This window comes from Macrobrachium nipponense, chromosome 1, assembly GCF_015104395.2.
Source record: "Macrobrachium nipponense isolate FS-2020 chromosome 1, ASM1510439v2, whole genome shotgun sequence".
NCBI classification, from domain to species: Eukaryota; Metazoa; Arthropoda; class Malacostraca; order Decapoda; family Palaemonidae; genus Macrobrachium; species Macrobrachium nipponense.
In genome coordinates this window covers 175,927,104-175,949,472 of record NC_087200.1, presented here as the reverse complement: position 1 = coordinate 175,949,472, position 22,369 = coordinate 175,927,104, and the positions used below count along the sequence as shown (strand labels likewise).

The window sequence follows — 22,369 nt, the reverse complement described above, 5'->3', positions numbered from 1 at the left end:
GAAAAACTGGAGAATTAAGATTAATTAACAAAGTAAAAACCTGTTAGGAAATAAGGATTAAATGTAAAGCACCATAATTAAAACTATGTTTGTTATATTACCAAAAGAAAATATCATCAAAACAACAAATACTAAATATTAGCAAAAAAAAAAAAAAAAAAAAACAGCTCACAACGGCAATTAGTTCATAATAAATAAATGAAAACGAGCACATTTATAAGAATAAAACTGAAAACACATCAAAACATAGTGGATAACATTCCAGAACGACAACCCCATACAAGCGTCATAATGTAAGTGCTTATAATAATAAGGGGCTGGGGCCAGCAAAATGACATCCATTTCCCGTGATTGAAAAGGCGAGGAAACCAACGTGAAAAGAGATAGCTCGCTCTGGAAGTGCTACTGCTCCCCGCATACTACCATCTGGTTCTTAAACCTCTCGGCTGGGAAAGTATATACCTAGTGCATTGGGTGTCATCCTGATGTGAATTCGATACAGTGACCAAATTACGAGTACTTTTTTACGCAAACACATTTATTTGTGTAAATATGTAAATGTACATTGTACACAACCTATAATGGAAAACAATTTCTCATGACACGTTTCACACACACACATACCCCACACCCACACAAACACAAACACACACACACACATACACACACACACACACACACATATATATATATATATATATATATGTGTGTGTGTGTGTGTGTGTGTCTCTGTGTGTGTATGGGATTGGATGAGATATAAATATTATATATTATATAATATAATATATATATATATATTATATATTATATTATATATTATATATATTATATCATATGCAATCCTACACACATTGTTTATAAATTGTATACCTAACACGGAGTTGTGTTAATAACCAGTGAATAAGATATGTGAAATATTCAAGATTCAGATAACTAGCTAAAAATTACTACAACCAGCTGCTTCTGGGGGGAAAAAGATGACGAACAAGTCAAGCTTTTCCCTTCCCAACAAATAATACGAGATTGCAACACGGTAGATAGTTGTTTCATTTCTTTGCTTTCGTCTCTCTTTTGAAACCCCGACTGCTGAAGATGCCAGACAGCCATGACTTAATTAAGGGAATAAACTTATTAAATGATATAAGTGTTATGTTTTGGGTCAAGCTCCAATGATTGGTTTCCGGATCTGGAATCTCGGAATATGCGTGTGTGTGTGTGAGTGTGTGTGCGTGTGCACACACTTAAAAACTAAATCTTACTACTGCTGACAAAATATTTGCCTGAGGTTTCATACACATACATACATCATATATACTATCTATACGTATGAACAATACACGCAAGTATGCATATCCAAATGTTAATAATAAATTAACATTAATTATAAATTAACTTCAAAGAAAATGGTTGAAACTTCATGACCAATCAAAGCAATCTAAAAAAATACCTGACTGTCGTCCATTCTCAAATCTGAAAAAAAATTGTTTTACGTACTTCTCAATCATTAATATGGGAACTTTTCTTTTACAATCACTCTAAAACAAATAAAGGATATACCCCTGAAATAAAGAAAATAAAAAATAAAAAAAACCTTGTAATGGATTTCCTATGGACGTCAGTAAATTTCGTCATGAAAATTAGAACTACAGTTTTACAAGTAATAAATTCAAAGGCTTTTAACTAAGGAAATCAAAGGCAGTCCATTTTCATTCGCTCTGTCGTTGACAATAACCAGCACACGTGAGTATTTTCAACTAGCAAGCGAAATACATTTATTCCAAATAAATCGGCTGCAAAATTCTGAAAACTGAAAACAAATACGAATTTTCCTTTTTTATCGGCTGAAATTCTCCGTAAAAAAAAAAAAAAAAAAAAAAAAAAAAAAAAAAAATTAAGTAAATTAGCTTAATAAAAAGAACACACACCCACAGAAAAGTGTGAAAGTGAATTCCAATCCTTAAATTAATAAAAAAAAAAAAGCTAAGAAAACGATATAACACGGGTTGAGAAGGGAAAATGCATTGCCGGGACAGGAGTCTCCACATGCGTAACTGTCGGAGGGACCTTGCATGGATTCAGTTTTCGAACATATGAATGAATCATTAACATAAGATTTGAGTCGGTTTCAAGCAATGAAACTAATCTAGCTGGGAAAGAATTCGACTCGCAAGCATTACAATTCTGAGTGTAACTGAAGGAATGGATCATAAAATCAGGTTTCAAGCATAAAAAAAAATGAAGGAATTGCTAATGCAATTTTATAAACATCAAATTTCAGGCAAAATTATAACGTTCTAACAGATGGAGGAATATTAAAAAGTTAATATCAAGCATAAATTATCAGGACCTTGCAAACTGAGGCATATCAGAAAAACAGACTTGATTTCAGGCATAAAAATACTTCGTGTATTGAAATCATGCGCGAAGGAGAGGGACTAGAACCGCTTCCATAAATACGCACCGCTTCAATTTCAAAGCACACTTCGAGTTCTCCTGCCTTTTTCCCTCTTCTCCCTTTTTTCTATCGATGTTTACTGTATCTAGCGCTCATCTACCTTGTGGTGGGGCGGGGGAGAGGCTGGGGAAGGAGGAGGGGAACTACTTACTGGCCACTGAATCTTGTGACTGGTGGATCTGAGGAAGGGCGAACTCCTGGGCCTCCGGGTGGTGGAGTTCGACCAGCGCCAGGTATATCGCCACGCCCAACACCGCTCCGATGTGTGGGCCAACGATGGGCACCCACCACCACACAATTCCCTCGAAGGTGCTAGCTCTGGAAGGGCACAAGTAGAGTTAGCGTCTGGCTTCATTCCCTGGCGTCAAACACTAAAATGTGGTCGTGAGTGGCTTTAAAATTTGTGATTTCTCATAAAGAATGAGAGGTAGCATTATCCCTCCTAGGAGTGAATCTCTGAAAAACAGTGGGCAAGGTACAATTTTCGTTTAGAATAATGTACATAAATGGTTTATTTAATTTACGACGCATCATGTCATTTTATGAATATCTTTCCTTTTCAGTTCACGTAATCAAACGTGGATAGACGACCTCCTGTGAGGTGGGTGTTCTACAACACGTTTTTTCGTGAAAAAAATCCTAATTATTAGGTGTAATTATCATTTAGCTTATGTCATATGTTATTTTTTTTTCATTTATTTTTTCTTAACAGGTCAGTACCCAAATTAGAATCTTATACTTGCAGTCAGACCTGTCCACTAGTCTTATGCCTTGATAACGATAAAATAAAAATAATAAATGTACATTCTATTTGATAAAAAATTTTCAATAAATGGCATCAAAAGGAATTGTCGCCTCTCGGGATACAACACTTGGAGACTTCAACATGGTAAGAAGGCATCCACTTTAATGCTCATCAGCGTCTCAGGGTTTCTCCAAGATCCTCTTATCTTTTCTACCGGCTCTTTTCCATACTTTTTTTCTCCATTTTTCAGTTTTCTGACGCATTGCCCCAATCGCATTCTCATCATCTTAGACGTCATTACTTTCATGAATGAATTCCCAAACTTGTCATCATCAAATGGTAGATCTCACATCAGCCCATGCTCTGCTGTGTAACACGGCATAGGCCATATATATAATATATATATATATATATATATATATATATATATATATATATTTATATATTATATAGTAAAACCAGTCATATATATTTTAGAGTTGGTTCGGCACTCCTTAAGGAAATGGGGAGAATACTAACATACTACGTGTTTTCTAAAATATTATGCATGTCGCTTAAAGATATGTTACTTAGTACAATTGTCATTAGTAGTATTTCCTGTATAATGTAATCATAAAGCAAGCTTTTAAAATATAAACATATATAAATACTACAGTTCATATTAATATGTATATATATATATATATACTTCAAAATTCACAGCAGATGCACATGACTTCATTAAATAGGCGAATACCACAAGAAATGATAGGCAAGAATCCAAGCGCTTTCGTCTTTACTGTCTTAGTAAAGACGAAAGTGCTTGGATTCCTGCCTACCATTTTCCTGTGGTATTCGCTTTTATTATGTTAATATATATATATGTATATATATATAATATATATATATATATATATATATATATATAAATATATATATATATATATATATATATTTATATACATATATATATATATATATATATATATTATATATATTTAAACATAAAACTGCATAAAGATTGGCACAAATCCGTGACAAAAAGACCAAGGTAAGTGAATGAAAAAGACAAAATGATAAATAAATAACAAGACCCGATATATATATATATATATATATATATATATATATATATATATATATATATATATATTATACTTCCTCGAGAGAGCATCGACTCACTTGAAGGTGTCGCCTCCCCATCCGGCAATGAGGGTGAAGAGTCTGGGCGCCAGGTCCCTGGCGGGGTTAATGGCGTAACCGCAGTTGAAGCCGAAGCAGATGCCGATGTTCACGACGGTGAAGCCGACGAAGAGAGGAATCAAGTACTTGGGCACCTCCATGTTCCTAGAGTCGGTGATGGCGCAGACGCAGATCAGTAGCAGCATGGTGCCCACAACCTGCAACATTCGAAAGGATGAGCGAGGATTTGTGGATAGGGTGGAAAGGTGTGCGTCTTTGTGGATGGGATGGGGTGGGATGTTTTGTATTCCATTTGCATCAATCTGAACGCCCGAATGTAGAGGTCGCCGATGAGAGCTTTATGTAATGGCTGTAAGGATCACAAGACAATGCACACCTGCAGCCACAGTGCTACCTACTATACAATGATGCCGACATTCATCTTATGTGTTGTGTGTGTATGTACATACATACATACATCCCGTCTTATTGAAACCCAATACGAGTAATATGATATTGTATACATAGACACAGTGAAGTTGTGTGACTCTTTGGTGATATCTATGCATATTAAACATGCATATACGTATACATATACATATAAGAGCGATCTTTATCTCATGCTTTGATTAATTCAGTTACTGAACATGCGACATATTAGTATATATCACCAAGTAAAACGTAATACAAACCCACTGATTCCATAAGTTCCCTCCGACTCTAATAATATTCTACCAGGGAGGTTGGACAACAATAATATCGGCAAACGTTGATTAATAAAAATAAATGGAGTGCCCATCCGCATGTATTTCCGTTATATTCATGGAGCTCTTTCAAACATTAATTATAATTGGACAATGGAAAATACTTATGGCATGAGATGGAACGAGAAATATCTCAAGTGTGATCGGGAAAATAATCAAAATCGTAGGCGTGTGGTGCTCCCAATACATCAAAGAGGATGATTAGCGAGTTCTTTGACCACTAGGGATGGTATTAGAAACTTGCGTATCCATTCAGACAACTACCAGGTACCTAAATCCCATGTTAGGTGAAGTGATTCAAAATTATTAAATGGGATATACGATAATCTTTTTGGCTCACTCGAATCACACACACACACACACACACACACATATATATATATATATATATATATATATATATATATATATATATATATGTATATATATATATATATGATATTATATATATAATGTGTGTGTGTGTGTGTGTGCCCGTGTGCGTGTGTGCGTGTATGCATGTAACATACCAATGAACATTCAAATTCATTCGCGTTGCAACTCTACTATAATTGCAACAGATATAATCCTTCCTTTTCCTGAGAGCCAAACCCTGATGGGAAAATGAATTGATACACACACACACAGAATATATACACATATTATTAGAAACATAACATATATATATAGATATATATATATATTATAAATACATATAGATATATTGATGTGATGCATAAATATGTTTTTGCCTCTGTCCTTAAAATGCTCACAAAATACTTGATTTTAAGTATTTAACTTCTTACCATATCTCTTTGGATTCTATACATCCACATACGAGATATCATACAGCAGAGCAATTCATTGGGTACCACTGAAGGTCTGAATTACCTCGGGACTGACCCTGGTAGTTGGACAATTCCAGTAATCTTAACGATGTATAGGCATTATTACCTATTGACAAAACTTTTATCCTTTCATTAATCTATAACTTGAAAATTATTCATACTTTATATAACTTTGTCTACTTCAGGAGCCCCAGAAAATAATTTTGTTGCATCCTATTCTATTTTACGCTGCCTGTTTTTATTTCCTCCCTTAGTTATGGGGTATTCACAGAGCTCGATGTGAATACTTTTACAATTGTATTCATGATTTTCCCAGTGGAGGTTATTGATCCCATCCCTACGATGCAGTCCATATCACTGAGATGACGGCTGACGGTAAGGAGATATATATACCTTCCTTCTGTATCACACTCTCAAACAAGCCTTACTCTGGCCATGCTTAATCTTTGGCTCATCAGACTATGCTGAGTGCAGATAAAGCCTACCTAAAATGTAGCTCTTCGACATAGGGTGCTTTTTATTCTTCTCATTTTATCTCCTAACATTTTCCTCTTATCTTTACCTAGAACTTTCTCTAGCAACTTCAACAAACCTGTTTTATCCTTCCCTTCCAACCCAATGGCACCGAAGCTGCTTCTACATCTGCAAAGACTTCAGTCTTCAGCTCAATTATTGTGTCTCTATGCTTCATCGTAAAGACTGATATCTATCTGTCATTCTGGATGCACATTCCAAAGAAGGTTGAATGGGCTAATCCTTCTAGCTACCGTACACTGCTCATATCAGGTTACCTTCCAGCAAAAAATTTGGAATAGAATAAAATATGACACAAAATAGGATTTTGGCACTGGGACCTGTGCGGTCATTCAGCGACGAAATGAAAGGAGTTAATTCTGAATGGTGCAACAGGAGGAAAACCTCACAGTTGCACTCTGAAACAATTGTTACGAGAGGGTGGAGAGTAAGAGGGAGGAGAATATGAACGGATGTACAGTAAAAGGAAAGAAATAGGTTGCAACTAGGGGCCGAAGGGGTGCTGCAAAGAACCTTAAGTAATGCCTACTGTACATCGCAAGAGATGCACTGACGGCACTATCCCTTTAAGAGGAAAATAAATTTGGAGAACCTTATATCATCAACTTTGATATGTCTTAAGCAGAGGTGTCAAAATCATGGCCAGCGGGATGGTCTTAATTAAGTGGCCCGCGAGGTGCCAAGAGATTTCTCAACTCGAGCCACTATAACTGTTAGAACTGAGGAAAATTTAACTAAAGTTACTCAACTGTTAAACGAGACATAATAATTTTTACCTTTCATTCATATGACGATAATTTATTAATTTATTTCATATCATAATTGGTGGCAATAAGGCTCTTTTATTGCAAATCTTAATAAATGGGTCATAAGGAATAAGTAATTACCAAATCTTTGATGACCCTCGGGACCATAACCGAGTGCATAATTGGCCCTCGAAAGGATTTGAGTTTGACACCCCTGGTCTATAGTGTCTGACTTCATTGATTTTTGTAAACTAATTTAAAGATTCTATTCCAGTTGTGGTTGAATTTTCATGGATGTTCCTCAGGAATCTGTCCTTCCCTCTATAACCATTTATTTCTTGGTATCAGTAATTTTCTTAACGTCCCCTCTTGCAATTCCCTGTTATATGTATCTATTTATATATATAAGTGTATATATATGTATATTTATATTAGCTGAACAACCCAGCACTGCCCGGGAAAACTCTGAAGAATTCAAAAATTTCCTTGCACCTCCTTATACTGACTATCCATTTTATCCAGGAATTACTGTGGTGACTGTACCTTTTATCCAATTATTACTGGGCTATAGCTGTCCCTTTTATTGACTGTCCAATTTATCCAAATATTACTGTAGTGACCGTCCCATTTATCCAGGTATTACTGTGGTGACTGTCCCATTTATCTAGGTATTACTGTGGTGACTGTCCCTTTTATCCAGATATAACTATTCTGACTGTTCCATTTATCCAGGTATTACCTTGGAGACTACCCCTTTTATCCAGAGATTATTGTATTAACAACCTCTTTTATCCACATATTACTTTGGTGAGTGTTCCATGTATCCATATATTACAGTGGCGAATGCCCCCTTTTATCCAGGTATAATTGTACTGACTGTCCCATTTATCCACTTATTACTGTACTGACTGTCCCTTTTACCCACTTATCACGGTTGTGACTGTCCCTTTTATCAAGTTATTATTCAGCTGACTTTCCCATTTCTCCAGGTATTACTATGCTGACTGTCTTATTTATCAAGGTATTACTGTTCTGACTGCCCGTTATACCCAGGTAAGACTATGCTGGCTGTCCATCTTATCCAGACATTAACATGGTGACTGTCCTTTTTATCCATGCATTACTGTGGTGATCATCCCTCATGCTTTAATGTGCAGACTGTCCCACTTATGCAGGCATTACTGTTCTGTCTGTTCCTTTTATCCATGTATAAATGTGCTGACTGTCCTTTTTATCCAAATATTACTGTTGTGACTGTCCAATTTATCACATTATTACTGTGGTGGCTGTCCCGTTTATCCAGGTATTACTGTGTTGACCGTCCCTTTTATTCAAGTGAATTACTGAAGTGAGGGTCCCATTTATCCAGGTATTAATACACTGTCTGTGACTTTTATCCAAGAACTACTGTTCTGACTGCCCCCTTTATCCAGATATTACTGTGTTGAAAGTCCATTTTATCCAGGTATTAATGTGGTGACTGTCTATTCTATCCAGACATTTCTGTGATGACTGTCCACCAGGTATTACTGTGATGAGTGATGAATGTCCCTTTTATCCAAGTGTTACTGTGGTGACTGCCCATTTTTTCAGATATTACTGTGATGACTGTCACATTTATCCAAACTAAACCTAAACTACAACCCCAACTTAACTAAAACACCCCCATTAAACCTAAAAACACATACTGTTTAACCTAACCACACCCTCTGATAAGCCTAAACACATCTCCAATAAGCCTCAACAAACACACTGACTAAACCTAAACACAAACCTCGATACAAGAACAAAAAGCACTTTCAATAATATATTTTCATGGTATCCAGTACATGAAATAAGGTCTGATAAACCCGTAGAGTTTATTTACCACATAAGTTAGAAAGAGGGTTCGGGAAGGGGAATGGGTACGGATTAGAAACTGACCCTATTACCTAAGTTGGGTCAAATGATGGCCGCATGCCACATTTAGTCTAGACCGGCAAAGGGTTTCCACATAAATTACAAAGAGAAGGGGGTATGGGTTTGAAACCTACCCTATTATCTAAGTTGGGTCAAATGATGGCCACGTGCCAAATTTTATCTAGATCGTTCAAGTGGCTGGAATTTCTATAGCGCACAAACATAACCACAAACATACACACAATCATTCACTAATTTTCCATCTCAGCTCATGAGCAATCTCTGTTAAACATGTCATTCTGTTTAAGCAATTCTGTATAGAGTGTCTTTGGATGCAGTAGACAAAATCTGATTCACATTTACTCTTATTCCAAGACCAGCTTTTTAATTTCTACATTCTCATCCTATTTCTTAAAATAATGTTTGATTATTTGGAAACTGAACCCAACATATTGTACTGCCATTTTGGTCTCAAATAAATGGTATCGCATCTTGAAATGATCCTATTATAGACTTTGGTAAGCCTTCTGAAAAGATGGAATTTCTCTTTAGGTATAATATAGATTTCTCAGAACAGATATATGAAGAACATACCAGTCCTTTTATGGGGAAGTACTCTAAAATATAAGAGGTTCTCCATACATTATATTCTTGAAAGAGACGTTCTTTACCTCCAGATTTTTATAACAATTCACCCTGCCTCATTTTTACATGTAGATCTATCAACTCTTGATTAGTGTTTATATATAGTCAATTAAAACATTTATTTAACAAGACTACGAGTTTTTTAGACAGCCTTACACACCTCGGTTTCTGAAGCATGAATAAACAATTCCCTGGGAGAAATATAAGAAATGCTCACGTTAAAAAAAAAAAGAAATTCACCTGATCAGCTAAACCATTCCCACTGGACAGGAAGTCTGTGATGACGGTGCCATTGACATTAGTCATCGCTCCTGGGTACGTTGCCCAGATTCCAGCCGTTGCCAAACTTTTCTGTGGCTCGAAGGCGTCCAGGGCATCTGGAAGGGATGAAGAGATGAATAACAATGTTAGTGAAACTACAACGTTTACAGTACTTTATTTTTCTTAAGGAAACACAACACAAATACGCAAGTACTGCATGGCACATGAACAAATAAATTATATTTTATCATAAACTTATAAACATGAACAATATATTTCTGTGAACACACACACACACACACACATATATATATATATATATATATATATATATATATATATATATATATATATATATATATATATATATATATATATATATATATATATATATATATATATAAATAAAACATTTTCTCTTCAGAGATTAGTGTCACTGTTCTCAGCATGTTTTTTTCTTTACAGGTTGTTAGTCTCGTCCCCTAACGCACCCTGGCTGTGACCCACCGCAGTCTACTATCAATTACATTTATCAGAGTCAACAAAGGCACAACGGTCTTAAAACGATATCGGTCTTCCTGGGTAAACTAACGTTCTGGGAATTTGATCTCAGAAGTAGGCGGTCTCCCTTAAGCACTCTTGAGGCTACAGAGAATCGGAAAAAAATATGTGAACACGAATCACTACCACCTTTTCTCTTTTACTGATGGATTAAGGATTTAATGTCTGCATACGACCTCCGCGCCCCACAACTGCTTCGTACAGCCATAGCAAGGGTAGGCTTCTCATTCAAACCATATAATAGTGAATGTCGAGTACATATTCGGTTTATTCAACGATAACTGAACTTTACGCTGGAAAATTCACAACTTTACAACCATTCTTTACACCTGCACAATATCTTCAACCACAGAAAAACTAAAGGCAAACTTCACTCACACACACACATACACACTGCCACTCACTTATAATTTGCACAAAGGCGGGAACTATAGTACATTCACATCGTGCATGTGATGTCTAGGCCAGTCCCTTATGACGCTCCTGATTAGCTGTTAATAAGCCAATCACAGGGCTGGAAGCTCTCAGTCTCTCTCAAGAGTTCACATAAGTAGGATGTATGCTCCACCTCTCGCAGGCATACGTCTTTCACCAGTATCCCTCATGAGAGGTGGCACATACATCCTGCCTATGTGAACTCTCGAGAGAGACTGAGAACTTCTAGCCCTGTGATTGGCTTATCAACAGCCAATCAGGAGCGTCGTAAGGGACTGGCCTAGACATCACATGCACTGTTGATGTGAATCTACTATAGTACTTGTACATGAGGCCATTGCTCTAAAACTACCATCACACCGTCAACCTACCACTTTCGAAATCCTTCAATTACGTCTCGTTTTTGCTAACCGTCACAAATATCAGTATGAAATCACAATCCTTCAATATACATGTACATAAATTCTGATTGCAATCATACTTGGCAAATGACTGAGTTTTGTTGAGTTAGACTTTCAAGCACTGTCTTACTCTGATATATATCCAAGTTATGTCCTAGGGAAGATAATGTGTCAGTCTCCGCAATCTCCTTTCAACCATGTGGAGATTAAAGAGATGTGACGATATTCGTGTCAATTTTTTTTCATCGTGTCTTTATTTCAATTAGGGTTACAAAACAAATAAGAAAGCCAGGAGGTCACTTACTGAGATAGACAGCATAGACCATACATGACGCGAAGAACGCCCCCAGATACTGTGCCACCATATAAACGGGAACTTTCGCCCACGGGTGCTTCCCCCAGATGGCCATGGCTAAGGTCACAGCTGGGTTGATGTGACCTCCGCTCACCCCTCCACTGACGAGGACTCCTAAGACAACGGCCAGGCCCCATCCCCAGTTGATGGCGAAGAAATCTCCGTTGGCTTTGTTCGTCAGGACGCTTTGTGCCACCGATGCGTCCCCAAAGAGCTGGAAAAGAAAAGGATATATCAGTGGATGAGGATGATGACGTCACACACAACCGAACATAATTAAGAATGAATTATTTGGATTTTTCTAAAACGTCAGTTATATACCTTTCAATATCTTTTACCACTGACGTTGCAACGTTAGTTTAGCAAATGGGCATCAGAGGAAAAACGTCTACTTGTCTAACGACTCCAAGGTAACAATATATGAGTCTAACAAAGATGTTTCCAGATAATTAACATTCAGCAGCCTGAATCATTGTCAAAAACGATACGACCTCTTGCCCTGCATGCCAATGTCCGGCACTTGACCTGATCTCATTACGTACTTCGAAGCAATTTAATGTGTCAGGGGAGGTATAGATACCTGTGAAATAATTAAAGCTAAAATTATCAAACAATGATACCAACGTAAATCTGCTTGAGCTCCCTTTACTACAGAAGAATTAACAGACGCTTGTGATCACAATAATTGCACAGAATATTTTGTGACGAGACCACAAAGTAAACAAAGGTCATGGGGATCATTTCATGAAAATTAATTCTCCGTCACAGATGTTTTTTTTACCTGTCTATATGATTATGTGCTGTACGTGTATATGCATTTTATTTAGTGTAAAATAATACCACTTTATGTTTTCAAAAACAGATTCTTCATTCTCGGAAGTCTGTGCAGTTCAGCAAAAAAAAAAAAAAAAAAAAAAAAAAAAAAAAAAAAAAAAAAAAAAATTCATGAGAAATAATGACGATCACCAACGCACTGCATCTGCAATGTATTTGCCAAGATACAAACCAATATATATATATTACACATTATACGTATATGTGTGTGTGTAAATATAGCGCTTTCAAATATAAGCAAATCATAACCACTGAATATCCAATCTCATCGTTTTGGGCAGGGCTAATGCACAAAAGTAATTACAAATCATAATTAGCCATCAAGTGAATGTAAATTAGGCTCTACTATGGCGACCTCTAGTGATACACTTTTGAAGGTAAAGTACAGAAAGTAACCGGAACAAATCACATCAATTTTGTTGAGGGAAAACAAACGAAACGTCGGGAACAAGTGACAAGGAAGCAAATATAGTCGCGTCATAAAACTAGTATTTTCCAGATAACAGTTCACGGACGCCAATGCACAAGCAGGGAGGGGAAAAGGGAAAAATATATACAAAGGTGAATTTCTTGCAGGAAGAAAAAGCATTCAATGCCGAACTGCCAATTAGACATCAAAATACAACAGAGAAGAAGAAACGGAAGTGCTATTTACGGGTTGTGTTTCAGTTTCTGCACTGACGCTAACAATAGACAGTACACAGATTTTAGCGTAAAAAAAAATGTGTTATTTTAAGCATTTCCTGAATCTTGTAATATATCATCATCTATTCTTTTTTTTACACAGGAAATATTTACAGTTAAAAATCATTTTTCCGGGGCCAGTGGCCATATTTCTTGAGACTTCAGTCCGGTGGTCCGAAGTTCGATTCTCTGCTCGGCCAACGCGGAATCAGAGGAATTTATTTCAGGTGATAGAAATTCATTTCTCTATGTAGGTCTCATTGCTAGGTGACTAATTGGTTCCTGGCCACGTAAAAATATCTAATCCTTCGGGCCAGCCCTAGGAGAGCTGTCAATCAACTCAGAGGTCCGGTAAAACTAAGATATACTTAACTTAGTTCGCAAAAAGTGCTCGCCATTCAATCAATCTTACAGAAACCGAGCATTGGCAGCGTCAGGTTCTTCGGTGCACGGTTTACACGCTACGATAAATTGTAGTGATTTGTTGAATACTGAGATAGTAACGATCTATTGGATGATTGAAAGAGCGTTTACATGCAACGATTTTTAATCTAATATTTTTAGTCTTTACTTGACAGTCATGGAAGAAACAAGAGGCGGAAACACTCTGTTAGGAACAAAAAGGACCTGGCCTATGCAGAACTAGTGAAGAAGTACAAAGAGTTTGGTCCTTTAGCTGAAAGAAACACTGTTGTCAAAAAAATAAAGAGTATTCGTGGGACTTTATCTTCCACAAACACGGAAAACTCCGATAAAGTTCAATGAATTCGCTTAAGAACTCATGAGGAGTTTGCTTAGAATTCGCCATCACTGTGTATTAAGTTTATATTTCGAATTTAGCTCTTGCGCACCAGGACTCCACACTTCAGCAGTCAATCTGAAAATGAGCTAGATTGTAACGATATCTTGGAGCCTTGTTTACACGTTCAAACTTGTCGTTACGATGCATATAGATTTGAGCCTGCTGGCACCAACCACTCAATCCAATTCCAACTCCAATAAATCGCTACGATCTCCTGTTTACACGTAACGACAAATTTTAACAACCTTTTCATTACAATAAATCGCTACAATTTATCGTAGCGTGTACAAACCCACGAGTTCTCTACCTTTTTCACTTCGTTCCTCCCTTCATGAATTCTGAACCTTTGTGTGGCTCCCTTTCATTTTTCTCCTAAATTCCACACCCAATAAAAAAAAGGGTAAAAAACGATCAAATAAATTTCAAAAAAATAACATGATGAATATAACACCTTTGCTTCATAAGAACTAAATTTATTACAAACTGGACTGTTATAATTATTTTCTTAGATGGATTTCTGATTTTTAACAATATTTTGAAATGTATAATCTATAACAGCCTGCTATAGCACCCATGAATTCTTATCATGGCCCCCAGGTTCAGAACCCTTGGTCTAACCCTATCTTAGTGATCTAAGTTGGTCATAGCAAATCGTAGCGGTTCTCTCACGGGCGCGTACTGGGACTCGCGTATTGTTAAAGATTGAAAACACGGGTATTTGAAAGGAGGCTAACTTACGCAGAATTTCCAGGGATCTGTCGTGGTCGCATACATAACAAGAGGAGATGCCTACTCTTTCCTCTTCTATTTATTAACTACCTCCCTTCCGAACTACTAGATTGGTGTCGCTTTCTGTCTCATCAAACGCGAGACAACCCTCTGGTCTCACCTAAGCTCAAGGAAAACTAAATTGTGGGGAAGATGGGAAAATGAGGCGTTTGTTCCCTAAATGACTTAATCTCTGTTTTTACAAAATGTCATCTGCAGAATCTGTCACTATTATTGTATTGCTTTGATTATTGTCATTAGTAGCATTTTCCTTTTTTCATTATTACTGTAATTATAATCAATATAGTTTTTACATTCTTATCAATTCAGCAAAATCTGTAAGGTTGACGGTACCAATACAGAGAGGTTCATCAGAGCATGAACAGGAAAACAATATTGTCTGTAACGTATGAATTATTTATCATGAATGAAGGATACCTTCGGTCAAAAAGGAAGTATGCTGCGATAACGAACGAAAATCGTTATTCAATAGGTAGCAAACACTAACACCAGAAAAAAATCGTACAAGGATATAAGAAAGGTACAAGGAAAAGTGAATAAGGCAAATTCCAGCTTCAAACACCGATAAGCGCCTCAGCGGCGTGAGCGGTATGGTCTTGACCTGCTACCTCGGTGGCCGCGAGTTCGATTCTCGGGCATTCCATTGAGATGTGAGAGACGTGTATTTCTGGTGACAGAAGTTCACTCTCGACGTGGTTCGGAAGTCACGTAAAGCCGTTGGTCCCGTTGCTGAATAAACACTGGTTCCATGCAACGTCAAATCACCATACAAACAAACAAACTCTTCAGTTACATGGATCCAAACCTTTAATTTCGTTAATCTATCAGCTTATTTCTTTGTTACTTGAACCCATATCTCGAGTTCCTTGACATGGGACATCGTTACCTGATCTTTGATTCGTTAGTTGTTTTGGGCCAGAGCCCGAATATTTCAATACTTTTACTCTCCTCTTTGCTTCTCTAAACCCTAAATTTTATTCAAAGAACTATGTTACAGGAACTCATATAAAATCAGATGCACTATGTCAAATCTTTGGTGCTGAAACTCAAATCATTAGTACCTTGCACTAAACTTCAAGATAATTAAATTCAAAGCGCTAGTTGCTTGAGACTAATGTTCGGTTAACCGGACCCAAATACGCTTATTGAAACCAGATCATAAGCTGACATGAAATGGTTAGAACTGCAGACCTAACAACTCCCACCTTGAACTCCAGAAACGCGAGAGTCAACATCAGGAAACTTGAGAGCTTCCTATCCAGCTCGAATAGCACTTTACAGACACTTACATTCGGTAATTGCGAGTTAAATATAGACTGCATTCTGAGAACGCTAACTTATAAAGCTAAAAACGGTCTCATTCTACTAACGGGACTTGTTGGAAAGGCGACGCAGTTATCTCAACTACTACTGCGCAAGAGAGAGTGATGGCTATTTTATGTCTCCAACTCAACGTGAAGTACAAAACAGGCAAGGTAAACCTCCTGCTGTGTCGCCAGGCAGATGAAATGGAGTTTCCTAATGTCAAATAAACTTTTTTTCTGGGGGATATAAGAGGGCGAAGAAAAATCTGCAAATCAAAACAAAAGTTGTTTCAAGGATGATGAAAAATACAATCTACGACGATAATAACCAAAGGGAGAAAGTCTGTAAACAAACAAAACAATCCCGAAAGCGAAATAAATCAAAATAAAAAGCAGTAAAGCACATTTATGCCAGTAAGATTCTCTGTCGTTCTGTCTGTCTGTCGGTCTGTCAGTCGCTGGAATGAACATTCGTCAGAGGGAGTGGCTTTCTAACAGGCGGGACGGAGCGAATTGCGATAAGACCCCACCAGGCGCCCAAGGAGAGAGAGTCTTGTGCGACAAAAAGAGCAGAACTCATTACAAGGTGATGGCACAGATACAGATAAGATAAAACCAGAAAACCCACAGACAATCACGACAAATGGAATCGCATCCGGGACACTCCAACACAACGGAGCAAAAATATTCGCAAATTGCAGTTAAACAAGCCATTTTGGCATTAAACGCAATGTTCCGCGCGAAACGTTGTGTTTAAGTGGGAAAGGACTGACGAATTATATAAGCACTCCTCCTCCTCCTCCTCCCGGAGGGGCAACACCTGGGGTGGGGGGGGGGCGGGCAAGGATCTCGCCGTTTTTCTGCATCCCGTCTTTCTTTTTAAGGCGCGTCAATCTCTCCCTAATTAAATTGTTAACCTGTCAAGGACGTCGGCTATCTTGTGGCAAGGAAAACAGGAAAAGTATTTTCCTTAAATTCCTTGTGGGTATCTGAAAACTTTAAACCCAAGCACTCTAAAATATAAATCAATATATGTTTGTGTGTACGTGTATATTTATACACACACACGTTTATATATAATATCGGGTTGCTCGATAATTGAGGCGACAACATCTACGTGAAATGCACCTGTAATGTTTACAAGGAACCAAGAGGGAAACCAAGCAATTTATTTCATGGCCGTAGCCTCAGGACATAAGGAGGAAAGACACTTTTTGTCATTTTGGGTGAAATTAATATTCTTTGGAAACAAAAGAAAAACCATTGTTTATCTTCATTAGCAACATGAAATAACGTGTCCCCTTCTCCCTCTTCTTATTCAAATCAAATCTACTTACACGCGAACCAACATACTACCATTTGTGAAAATTCACTTATATCAGTTCGTTTACAATTTCACATAATTTCACAGAACGACATCAATTTAAAACAACTTTGCAAAACTAATATATATATATATATATATATATATTATATAGGATATATATATATATATATATATATATATATCTTATCAGAGACTGCTGTCTCCCGTCTTCAGTTATATACCTGAAAGGGAGACAGCAGTCTGAAATTAGCACTTCTCTTCTCTCTCCACTTCTCTTCTCTCTCTCTCTCTCCTCTCTCTCTGCTCTCTCTCTCTATATATATATATAGATATATATACTTATATATTATACGTATATATGTGTGTGCAACGATAATTATCATGAAAATTTTAATAACAGAATTAAACTATGCGATGCAAAAATGTCCCACAGCTTTACTAAACTAGATGTGCATGCTTCTCAAACTATGCCCATGCAAATTATAATGAAAAAGCAGACGCACGATCATTGCTAACTTAAACGAAATAAAAACTGAGGCTAGAGGGCTGCAATTTGTTATGTTTGATGATTGGAGGGTGGATAATCAAAATACTAAATTTTGCAGCCCTGTAGGTTCAGTAGTTTTTAAGAATTTTCAACAGTTTCATAATCTACAAGGGTTTTATGTCGCTGTTATTTAACTGATAAAATTAATCATATTCTATTTTATAGGAACCAACCTATCAGGCCCTCAGGCTAACCCTGTAAGTGTAAAGAATTCTAACTCTGCTGTTCCGTCAACCAATCGCTTCTTTCTAACTGATACCAGTCTACCATTTCAGGAACCTCACGAGGCCGCTCTCCGCAACACAAGAACACCTTTGACAGCGTTGCTACGCAACACACTGCCATGTGACCCCCCAAAAAAATAAAAACCCACGGGAAATACCGAGAAAAAACGTATTTTACATATTATTCTGCTCTATACGTATACGGCTCCCCTATCCTGCCGTACCACTAACATACCATAATCCTCAGACTCAACAACCCCCAACCTCCCCTCCACCCTCTGCAATAGGTACAGCACTCTGCAGTTCTACTATTTGACGTCCGTTTTCAAATACCTTCGCCCTGAACGAATACCCATGTGCATCGCTGTAACTGAAGCGTCAACCCCCGTTTTCTTTTAATCTCGTTCCGACTGGATTAGACACTCGACCTCTCATCTGCTCAGTTTAATTCAGTACGTTCGCTCTCGAACACACTCGTACTAACTGAAACATTTAAGAACATTTTCCAGCCCAGAGCTTAACGTAGGCTTTCGCGTACGTACGTTTCGGTTAAGCTCTACATTTTGGGAACACCTCAGGAACCATTTAGAACTGCCAGGTAGCACGTACGAATCTTGGCTGGTTTTCCCGTCAAAGATTTCTCCTGGGATAGATAATCTATTTATTTATTTATTTATTTATTTGTTGTTTTGTTTTGCACAAGACTTTGGACGGAGAGAGAGAGAGAGAGAGAGAGAGAGAGAGAGAGAGAGAGAGAGAGTATTCTGTGCTTATCACGTTTCCTGCTGTGTACAGAAATTCAGCGGTAGGATATATATATATATATATATATATATATATATATATTATATATATATATATGTGTGTGTGTGTGTGTGTGTATATATATATAGTGTGTGTGTGTGTGTGTGTGTGAATATGATAGAGAGAGAGAGAGAGAGAGAGAGAGAGAGTATGATCTCTCAGAGAACTAATGAAAACACGCACTGAACGTTTGTCATGAGCACAATGCACGTACAAGTAAAAATATTATTCGTCCTTCGTTAGCGTCCCCTTTACATAAACTGTTGCGTAGCTTTCAATGCAAAGGGCGAACAATAGTAAGCTTCAGATGACCTCACTTCATACAATATACGACCTTCTGCCCTTTCTAGCCTCGTATGCTTAATTGGCACCAAATTCAAGGGCGTGAAATTTAATGTGGATTACCTCTACGCAATTATTTCAATGAATTGTTCCGTATCTAATACAGATAATCACTGTAGTTATCACAGTGAAAATGACGGGTAAGGAAAAACAGAAGTGGGACCTAATACTTACACAGAATTGATTCGGAAGTTCAGTTGTGATATATGAAGTAAAGTTCATTTGTTTAGAGGCGCTCGTGTGTCATCAACATACATATACTCTGTTATTTTCCATCTGTCCATCCACCTGTGGTGTTTTCACATGGTAACACTGCGTCACGGGCTTTTTAAATAGTTACGCAATGTGTAAGCTTTAGGAAAATAAAGGATATCTGGGTTTACATTTGCAACTGAAAAGTGTTTTAATAATTCACTCTATGGCGAATTACAACGCTAATATTCGAAATAGGATATTATTTAAAGCCCGGACGCAGTGTTTTACCATGCATACACCACAGGCGGATGGACAGATGAAAAAAAAACAGTATTTTTAATAATTTCCTATAAGATTATATATATATATATAGATATATATATATATATATATATATATATATATATATAGATATTTTATTTATATATATATTATATATATATATATATTATGTATTATTCGAGCTACAAATGTCCTTAAATATCCAATTCGCTCTACCTCGGAACTGATATAATTTCATATATGTCATCCGAAGGGGAATTTGTAGCTCGAATAATTTATACGAATGACGGTGATGTGATCATTATTCATATAGTATGTATATCCGCGTGTGTATTTTGTGTTTGTGTGGGTGTATGTATGTGGCCATTAAGAATAAAAACATCCTATTCCCTTCTGAATAATAAGGACCTGATTTCAAACTCGTGAAACCTGAATCCATGAAAGAAACAAGTGAATTATGACAAACGCAAACGTTCCTCGACAACCTTCAAGGCTCCCAAGGCGGGGAGCAGAAACGTAACTGTTGTCTTCACTAAAAAAAATAAACAAAGATATTCATTTGATTTCCTCTTTGGATTTAATGTTCTCTGAGAGGAGAATCTCCTTTAGGTGATAGTTAACAGGATGTTTAACAGTCCTTCTTTGCTGATGAAGTATACTGATGAAGTATACTGCTGATGAAGTATACTGGATATATTCAGGAAGGTATACAGATAATCACTGTAGTTATCACGTGAAAATGACGGGTAAGGAAAAACAGAAGTGGGACCTAATACTTACACAGAATTGATTCGGAAGTTCAGTTGTGATATATGAAGCAAAGTTCATTTGTTTAGAGGCGCTCGTGTATCATCAACATACATATACTCTGTTTATTTTCTATCTGTCCATCCACCTGTGGTGTTTTCACATGGTAACACTGCGTCACGGGCTTTTTAAATAGTTACGCAATGTGTAAGCTTTAGGAAAATAAAGGATATCTGGGTTTACATTTGCAACTGAAAAGTGTTTTAATAATTTACTGTAAACTGTATGCGAATTACACCGTTAATATTCGAAATAGGATATTATTTAAAAGCCCGGGACGCAGTGTTACCTGCGCATACACCAAACAGGCGGATGGACAGATGAAAAAAAACAGTATTTTTTTAATAATTTCCCGATAGGATATATATATATATATATTATTATATATATGTATATATATTATATATATATATATATATATATTATCTATATATATATATATACTATATATATATATTATGTATTATTTGAGCTACAAATGTCCTTAAATATCTAATTCGCTCTACCTCGGAACTGATATAATTTCATACATGTCAACCGAAGGGAAATTTGTAGCTCGAATAATTTATACGAATCACGGTGATGTGATAATTATTCATATAGTATGTATATCCGCGTGTGTATTTTGTGTTTGTGTGGGTGTATGTACGTGGCCATTAAGAATAAAACATCCTATTCCCTTCTGAATAAAAGGACTGATTTCAAACTCGTGGAAAGCCTGAATCCATAAAAGAAACTAAGTGAATTTATTGACAAACGGCCAAACGTTTCCTCGGGAACAACCTTCAAGGCTCCCGAGGCGGGGAGCAGAAACGTAACTGTTGTTTTCACTAAAAAAAAAAAAAACAAGAAATACATTTGAATTCCTCGTTGGATTTAATGTTCTCTGAGAGGAGAATCTTCTTTAGGTGATAGTTAACAGGATGTTAACAGTCCTTCTTTGCTGATGAAGTATACTGGATATATTCAGAAGGTATACTAGCATTTAATAATGGTGAAATGTATCAAATGTTTTCATATATACTATATATATATATATATATATATATATATATATATATATATATATATGTTATACACATTCTCTCCATTTTATACGGTATCAGCGCAGAGAATGGCGTTGGTCCAGTGAAAGGACAAGAATACTGTCAAGTACTTCTTACAACTTCTCGTAAATGCGGAAAGTGTAGTTGCTTTTATGTTGAAGAGATGAGGCCCATTCGCTATTTAAAGAGCATTTCCTTCCACAAGGGGTCCACAACTCTACTTGGTGCTCCTTTAACTTGATATATTATATCAGTAGTACCCTATTCCACTGGCACATCCTAAAACAGTAATATTCAAGTTCTACTGCTAACTACTCCCACCACGAAGGCAGCCTCCAACAAGCAAACTGACCTATCATATAAAGTTGCCATTGGCCTCAAGAGAGAGAGAGAGGTATTGTTTCTTCCAAGGGATTCACATTCTTCCACTAGACAATCTAAACCCTAAAATATGAATACGGTGCATTAGAATCCCAAGCCACTGCCCAGAGCAGCAGTGTTCAGATGTTCAGATAGTAGATGCACATCAACCGTGCATCTGATGTCTAGGCCATTCCCTTACGACGCTCATGATTGGCTGTTGTGTCGTAAGT

At 36.8% G+C, this 22,369-nt stretch overlaps 1 protein-coding gene across 7 annotated transcripts in view; it reads right to left on the bottom strand.

Annotated features, from left to right (window-relative positions):
• LOC135219869 (aquaporin-7-like) overlaps window positions 1–22,369 on the bottom strand; it is a 149,740-nt gene that overhangs the window by 14,530 nt on the left and 112,841 nt on the right. For all 7 annotated transcript variants that reach the window (XR_010315521.1, XR_010315520.1, XM_064257003.1 and 4 more), the window contains exons 2-5: window positions 11,739–12,003; window positions 10,017–10,153; window positions 4,362–4,579; window positions 2,607–2,773 (exon numbers count right to left, since the gene is read on the bottom strand). Coding sequence is in view for 5 of the 7 variants with exons in the window: in XM_064257003.1 (XP_064113073.1) it covers window positions 2,607–2,773; window positions 4,362–4,579; window positions 10,017–10,153; window positions 11,739–12,003 (787 nt within the window). In the remaining 2 variants the exon portion in view is untranslated. The remainder of the gene's footprint in view (window positions 1–2,606; window positions 2,774–4,361; window positions 4,580–10,016; window positions 10,154–11,738; window positions 12,004–22,369) is intronic.